Source organism: Balearica regulorum, chromosome 18 (genome assembly GCF_011004875.1).
Source record: "Balearica regulorum gibbericeps isolate bBalReg1 chromosome 18, bBalReg1.pri, whole genome shotgun sequence".
Classification (NCBI taxonomy): domain Eukaryota; kingdom Metazoa; phylum Chordata; class Aves; order Gruiformes; family Gruidae; genus Balearica; species Balearica regulorum.
In genome coordinates, this window is record NC_046201.1 from 1243990 (window position 1) to 1251752 (window position 7763).

The 7763-nt window shown below is 62.0% G+C and overlaps 1 protein-coding gene across 7 annotated transcripts in view; it reads left to right on the plus strand.

Annotated features, from left to right (window-relative positions):
* BAIAP2 (BAR/IMD domain containing adaptor protein 2) overlaps positions 1–7145 on the plus strand; it is a 47536-nt gene extending 40391 nt beyond the window's left edge. For 2 of the 7 annotated variants that reach the window (XM_075770342.1, XM_075770345.1), the window contains exons 13-14: positions 1532–1566; positions 6541–7145. In XM_075770342.1, the coding sequence (XP_075626457.1) occupies positions 1532–1566; positions 6541–6610 (105 nt within the window). In that variant the 3' untranslated portion in view covers positions 6611–7145. Of the gene's footprint in view, positions 1–48; positions 148–1531; positions 1567–2041; positions 2049–2187; positions 3446–4074; positions 4166–6540 lie in introns of those variants that run through there. The other 5 variants (XM_075770343.1, XM_075770346.1, XM_075770348.1 and 2 more) reach the window with 4 other exon arrangements.
* Positions 7146–7763: the final 618 nt, after the last annotated feature.

Genomic DNA, 7763 nt, shown 5'->3' on the forward strand with positions numbered 1-7763 from the left:
GTGGAGGTGAAGGAGGGCTGCTCTCCAACCTGTGTTCGTTGTTTGTAGGACTACCTAATGCCCTATGGTTGTGCAATTAAAGACTATTCCAGTGGCCTCTGCCAACCGCCCTCCGCTCACTACAAGCCTTACACTAGGTCGACAGCTGTAAGTCCGAACGCACGCAATGTTTCCCTTGGGATTTACGGGCAGTTTGGCCGTTTTTGCCTGGTGACCCGTGTGCCTTGCCTGGGGCCCCTCTCCTGCCGAGCGTCTCTCCTGGGGAGAAGGGACGGGGATGCCGGGAGGCAGTGGATGGGGAGGACCGGCCGGTTTGGCTCACCTGGGCGGAACAGGCAAGGCACAGGGAGCAAATGGCACAAAAGGGCACCGTAAACCCCCAAAGGACAACACTTGCTGAGTCCATGGGAGCCTCCCACCAGAAATGAGCTGGTAGCAGGCAGCTGGAAGCGTTTTCTCTGGCACGTGCCGATTCAAGCCGGTGATGTCCTGTGGGGATGCTGGGGTGAGCGTGCGGAGCTGGGGCAGACCCTGGCCAGGGCAGTTGTCCAAAACGACCTCTGAGCTGCTTGAATAATGCATGAGGAAGGATGCACATGTGGATGAGATCAGCTTAACCCAGGAGCCGCTGGTGTAGTGGGGCTTCCCTGCCAGAACGAGCGTGGTGGGATGAGCCACGTTGGCTTCTCTGGAGAGCTTGGCACATGCTGGCGGAGGGGGAGAGGTGGCCATACAGCACCCAACCCTTCGGCAGAGCGCTCCAGAGAGGCGGCAGCTCCACCCGGGGTCTGGTTCTCTCCACAGCGGATGGGACAGAAGCACAGCCCTGCTTCTTGCTGTTTGCTGGGTTTTCCCAGCAGGGTTTGCTGCTGGATTTGGGGTTTTGTGATTAGGAGCATTCCTGGCATGGTGGGTACGTGGGTCTCTGATCCTGGTGCATGGCCAGCTCAGACCAGTGACTCCCGTGGTCCCGTGTCTGTCATGGAGAGCAGAGCTGCTCCATGGCTGTATCCTCGCTTGGGGAATGATGTCCTCTGAGCCCAGTCCCCGTCTGCTCCTCAGACCAGTGCAGTCCTTCCCCACTGCAAACGATGCTTGGTACCGGCTGAAGGAGAAAATGATCCAAAACCCTGTGGGTTTCTGGTGGGAGTTAACACAGACAAACACCCCTTTCCACAGAACATTTCACTGGTGTGTCTCAGACTTGTTCGATCCCTTTCCGAGTGTCTCGCATCTCGAAAGAGCTGGAGCTCTGTACCACGGTGGGGCTGGGCAGAGCAGACCGGGGCTCTCCCGGCTGTTGCTTTCCCTTGTCTTGCCAGATACAGTCCTGCTCCGAAGAGAGTGGCGCAGCTTTACTCTCTGCTGTCTAAATCCCATTCGAATCATCTCCATATCTCCCTTTCCTCTCCAAATGCATTGGCCCTCGGCCCCGGCACCCCGGGGTCCTGATGCACTTTGGTCCGTTCGTGTGACCCTCCAGTGGCACGGCCCCCGCCCCTCACCGTGCTTCCTCCCCTCCTCTCCGCAGGGTCTCGACGACTACGGGACGAGGTCCGTCAGCAGGTAAGAGTGAACCTTTCTGTCGCGTTACCTGAAAGTGAACTGTCGGTGTTGGCTCTGGGTGAAGCCGTGGTGCCGTGTCCCCGCGGGGGTCCCTGTGCGGGCTGCCCGGGGGTCGGGCGGTGGCTGGGATGGGGCCGTGCGGTGGAGGATGCGCTGTGGGTCTCGTCTGTGAGTGCGGAGGGACCCAGCGTCTGCCAGGGAGGGCAGGTCCCAGGGCCAGCCCCCATGTCCCCGACCTCGCGGGGGGTTGTGCTTCTCCAGAGAGAGTCGGGTCTGCGCAACCTCCTCCGGGCTCGTGCCCGGATAGCGAGGCCATGGAGGGCACGGAGGGCATGCGCTCTCGGGGTCTTTCCCCGGCACCTTCTCCCACCCGGCAGCTCCTCTGTGCCCATTCCCTCTGCCTTGGGGCTGCCCCATCTCGCTCTTGGGGCTAAACCCCAAACCCAGGGGCTGTGAGCACAGCGGTGACGGGCAGGGGTCGGGCTCGCTGCCCCGCTCCGTGGCGGGGGTGCTGCTGCCGGTCCTCGTGCCAGGGAGCTAGGCTCCTGGGCATGGTGCTGCCTCGCGGCGCGCGCCCGCGGTCCCGGCCACTCTGGCAGTCTCCTGTGCTTTGTTCCGCAGCGGCAGTGGCAGTTTGGTATCAACGGTGTGAGGACACCTTGGCTAGCGGCGGCCCCTTGCTGCTTGGAAGAGCTTTCTGCTTCTTTCCCCCCTTTTTTTCTTTCCCCTTCGTTTCTCTTTCTCTACTTCTTTTGGATTTTAAACTCTTGTGATCTTCAAGGAAACCATGGTGCTTCTCCTCCCCTCCCTGGTGTTCACAGTGCCCTTGTTTCTGAAGCCTTCTCAGAGCAGAAACTGCCGATCGGTCTGTGCTCGCTTTGAAGCAGCCTGGATGCAGTTTACACTTTAGTGGGACCCAGTTTTTGTACTCCCGTGTGAATGTTAGCGATGCACTATCCCTCCTCTGGGGCTGCACGCCAGCCGCCTCGCACGAGCCTGGACAAAACCTCCCAGACCGGAACAAATATGCATGGCCTCTGGTGTCCGTACTGTTACCGAGCATCCGGGATGCCCGCGCCCGGGATGCCGTACCCGCGGGGGGCAGCAGCCCCGCGCCTCCCCCTGGGCCTGATCCGCTTCCATCCAACCGCCCGCCGCGGTGGCTTTGGCAGAAGCGGATGGCGCAGAGCTCCCGCCCCGGGGAAAGGGCTGCTTCTCGGCTGGGGTCCTGCCGGCCGTGGGGCGCAGCCGGCAGCCCCCCCCGGAAGGGTTACTCCTGGTTGTTTTATAAATACATATATATATTTTTTGTAGCAAGGTATTGTTACCTCACGTTAGCGCTGGGGGCTGGTGCGGAGCCGTCCGAGGATGCGCTCGCACCCCAAAACCGGGCTCAAGTGAGGCAGCCCCCCCCGCTGTGCCGGGGGCTCGGCAGCACCTGGGGGTCTCCCACCCCGGCGCTGGGTCTCCCACAGCAGAGCCCGGCCGTAGCCCTTCCAGCACCCGTGGCAGTCTCCACCGCAAAGCTGTACACGCTTTCTTTTTTCTGATGTGATTTTTAAAACCTCTTACATTGCCTGTTTACTAGGACGTTGCTGGCAATACAGACACACACACGGACAAGTTTTTGTTTTATATACTCGCCTAAGGGCATATTGTAACAAGACCCTCCTGCATCGATGTCCTAATTTTGCTAAAGATTTTTAACCCAGGATATTTCATGCTGAATGACTGAATGTAGAGGGGGGGGGGGAAAATCCCAGCCTAGCGAAGCCTGTATGGAGATTGTAAAGTGCTGAAAAACCTTTTTTAAAAGCCAGAGAGAAATGTGCCCTGTACTGAGTTATTGTTTGAATAAAAGTTTTATTTATTGCATTGAGCTGGGCCTTGGTGTCTTTTTCAGCTGCTGTGCCAGTGTGCTGCCCATCACCGCCTGCATCGCCCATTGCACATTGCCATGCTTTTTCCCTCCATCCCCTCGGTGTTAGGCGGCTGCGGGAGCCCCTGGGGTGCTGCCTGCCTCTGCTCAGCCCCCCCAGGCTTTAAACAGCTTTGCTGAGTGGGAGCAGCTAAAACTGTTTAAGGGCCGTGGTCCCTCCTCCGTGCCTCTCGAGGGGATGCTGCTGCTGCTTGCCGCATGCCGAGGCTGCGGCTGCGCTTTCCTGGCCCGGCAGCAGTGGGAAAGCGGTGATGGCCAGGGAAGGAAACCGTCCCCCTCCCTTCCGCAGCGGCCCCCGCGGTGCCCGGCCTCTCCTCTCCGCAGGTGGCTCCGGGTGCCCCGGCTGGCCGTGCCCTTCCTTCCCCTCCTTGCAGGGAGCCGGCGGGCAGCACCAGCGACTCAATAAACATGACTTTTCCTCCTTTTTCTTCTTCTTTTTCCTCCTGCTTCCTCTGCCCGGAGGCGCTGCGTGCGGTGCAGTCGGTGGGCTCTCGCACCAGGGCGGCCGCCGGCTCGTAGCCCGGTTCCTCTCCTTAACCAACCCTTCTGTTCCCATCAAGGGGCCGGAGCGCGTCCCCGTGTCCTCCAACCTGCCTTCTGTTTCCCTTGCAGCCCCGATGTTGAAGTGGCCAGGTTTTGAGGTGCCCCTGCCCGTGGGTAGTAAGTTTGACGGTCTCGGGGGGCCGAGCCCTGGGTGTGCTGGTGCTGGGCAGCGGGTGACGGCCGCGGGGCTGCGTGGGGACGGTGCCACCGCTCTGCTTCCCCCTGCACCTGGTCGAGCGCGTCCTCGGCCACCGCTTGTCCCCGTCCTGGTGCCGAGAGCTCCTGGTCTAACCGCGCTGCATCTGCACGGCTCCTCGCACCGCCGCCGCCACGCCGGGCAGCCCGCTGGGGCCACGCTTCCCCTGGGGCCGCTGTGCTGCTGCTCCCGCTCCCGCCGCTTCTCCTGCTCCCTGTAACCGGCTTGTTTGGTTGTAGGTCTCTGGTCCTCGCTGTCCCACCAGCGCCTAGCCGCTGCATCGCCGGCCCCAGCCCTCTCCCATGGGGGAGCTGATCCGTGCTAATATTGTTTTTTGAGCAGCTTCTTTTGCCTGTAGATTGCCCTGGGGACGCATCTCGGGAGCCTCCTGTACTGAGCCCAGCCGTGGCCCTAGGGCAGGGCTGGAGGACTTTCCCCAGGAGCCGAGCCCCCCCTCGCTGGCATTGCGGAGCCCAGGACAGCCCCTTCCCCGTTTCTCTTTGATCCATGAGCTGGTTTTCCCGGAGCTGCGGGCTCCTGTCCCAATGGCTCTTCTCTGCCAGAACAAAAACAGTTAAATAATAACCCCTGGTGACTCATCAAAGCAACCTTTCCTCTCCCTCCAGTCCTGAGAATCTATTTCGGCATCCTGGGGGGGAAAGTGATCTAAGAATCTGCATTAATTAGGTGGGAAATTAATTACCCTATTTTTAAGCAAAAGCCATTTATCTTTTGAAGAAAGCAAAAGCACACTTGGAGAGGTGAGGGATGGCAGGGGAGAGGGGCCGGGGGAGGCAGTGAGTGCCCTTCCTGGGGGGCCGGGGGGACCGAGCCTCTTCCTCCTGCCCCACGGGGGGTGGCTGGGGACACCCCAAAGCTGCTCCGGTCCAGGTGGAGGTAGCCGGTAACCAGGGCTGCCCCTAACGTGGTGTAACCCCACGGTCATCTTTGTCTTGCCAGCGCTTTGCCTGCGCCCCTCTCTGGGGAGGGCAGGGCTGTGCCCCGGCGGGTGGGGGGAGACCTGCCGTGGGACCCGGCGTGCGGGGTCCCTGCTGCGGGACACGGCCGGTGCCGCCGGTGCGGGACGGACAGGAGGGTTTGTGCAGCACCCTGCGGGGGGCTGGGGGTGGCCTGGCAGGGGGTGTGGGGGCTGCAGGGGTGCTCTGCGGCTGCCTCGGCCACTAATCCCAGTGCGGGTTTGGCCCTGATGGCTCTGGGCAGCCCAGCTGGTATCCCCAAAGCTGCCTGCACCCTCTGGGAGTTACCTCCTGCCAGGAGGGGACAGAGGGACCCTCCCCGGGGCGGGTAAGGGTGTTCCCCGTGTCATGGCACCCTGGGCAGCAGTCCTTGTCCCCCGTCCCGGCCGCAGGACGCGTGCATGCCGGGGCTGCGTGTTTGCAGGTGCCGTGCGCAGCAATAGCCGTAGCTGGCAAGCGCCGGCAGCAGCGGGACAGCGCTGGGGACACCCCAGGCAGATGAAAGCCCAGCTCAGCCTGGCTGCTTGTGGCTGTGGGACGCTGCCGCGCCTCGGGGTGGCCGAGGCTGGCGTGCCGGGAGCCGGGCTGGGCTTGGCCTCGTGGCCCTGCCGGGCTCCTCCTGTGCAGCCAGCTCCTCCCGGCACCCTTCCTCTCCCCACACTCTGCCTCTCCGCTATTTGGCTTCTCCACAGGCTTCCCAGCTGGCATGGCACGGAGCTGCAAGCTCTGCTCTTGCTCAGGTGTCCCCCCCATCCCACAGCAGACGGGGTGCAGGGAGCTGTACCCCCTGCTCCCCCGTAGCAGCACAGTGCAGAGCCAGGTGATCTTGGGGTGCTCCCATGCACAGGAACCGCTTGAGCCCAGCCTGGGGGACCGGAGCAGCTTCTCCAGCCCCAGCCCCCCCCACCTTGGTAGCTCCAGCTTTAGGAAAGCGAGGTAGGAGAACACCCCACGTGCAGCAGCCCTTGCCGGCACATCTTACACCCACCGCTGCTTTAACTGTGGGAGAAGCAGAGACCCAGAACAGCTCAGCCCAAGGGCTCTGCAGGGCAGAGCAGCTCCAGCTTAACCCCCTCCCAAATGCTGGTGGGGTGGAGGGGACAGGGCTGGTGGCTCTGGGCTCGCCGACAGCCCCGGCTTGGGCTCAGCCTCGAAGCGCACCCAGCACAGCCTCTGCAGCGAGCAGAGCCACCTCGGCTCTGCAGCAAAAGCTTTTTCGGGTCTGGCCAGGTCGCCGCTCGCTGTGCCGGTGCCCCGTCCTCGCAGCCCCCGCTGCCGCCATCCCTCCTGCTAAACTCTGCCTTCCTCTTTCTCCGCAGAAACCCCTTTGCCAACGTCCAGCTGAAGCCAACAGTGACGAACGACCGCTCAGCTCCGCTCATCAGCTGATCCGGGAGCGCTGGCGCCCGCCGTGCCGCGCGGCACTCACCGCCACCTCCTCACCGCTGTGTGTCCGGCTTTCCAGGACTTCATTTTTAAGCAGAGTTTATTTAATCCTGCTGCTTTGAAAGCCAAAGGCTAAAGCTAGTGCCCTAGTTCTCTCTTCGCTAGACCCAGCTTATTCCTCTCGGTGGCAGAGGATTAAACCGCCGCCATTTAGCCTGTCCTTTGCCTGCGCAGAACTGGCGCGATGGCAGCCCCCCCGCACTCCCAGCATGTCCCGTAGCCGGGTTGGCTTTTAGGCTTCGCAGCAGCTCGCCACGGTCGGGAGAACGGCCTCAGCTGGAAAGCAGCTCTCCGGAGGCGAGCTGTGCTTCGGGTTCGCGTGGGGTGGAGCGGCGACGGCAGAGGGGAGATGCTCCCCCTGCTCCCCCCTGCCCGGCCAGGAGGGACCCCTGGGACAGGCAGGATCGCCCGGATCCCCCGTGCAAGCCAAGGGGGTGGTGGGAGCCGTAGGCAGCTCCCAAGCTCCTGCGAGACCCCGGCCCTCTGCGGGGATGGGGACGTCTCCGGTCCCAGAGCTCCTGCAGCGCCAGGTCTCTGTATATAGTAGGGTATGACGGTACTGCTGTACAATACAAGCTAGAAAAAAACCCACTTTTGGAGGCGAGGGCTCTGTTTAAGCGTGCCTTGGGGTGCCCGGGGCCCGTGGGGTGCCCGGCAGTTGAAGGGTGCTCCCCTCAAACAGGCTCTCACCTCCAGACCTCCTGCTTGGCTGTTTGCTCTTCCGCTATTACTAGGGCTGCATGAGAGAGAGAGAGAGATAGATAGAGATAAATATATATATATATACACACACACACACTCGCTAAGCTTAGTGTTGGGGTGCGTGCCCCCGAGTGAACTGGTGCCTGGGCTGTTCCCGCAGCCCCCGGCTGCTGCTGCACCCTGAGCCGAGCCGACGCGCAGGGTGGGGGGGGGGGGGGTGGGTGTCACATCCCTGCTACGGGAACAGGCAGAAGAGGTTTGGGTTTCTTTTTTCCAGGCAGGAGCTGTGTCCCCCGTGGGTGAGCCGTTGTGTGCCGGGCAGTGCGGGGGGGCAGCACCCTCAGAGGTTTTGCCTTTTCCATTGTATTTGTCATTTTGCACTTTTTAATCGCCA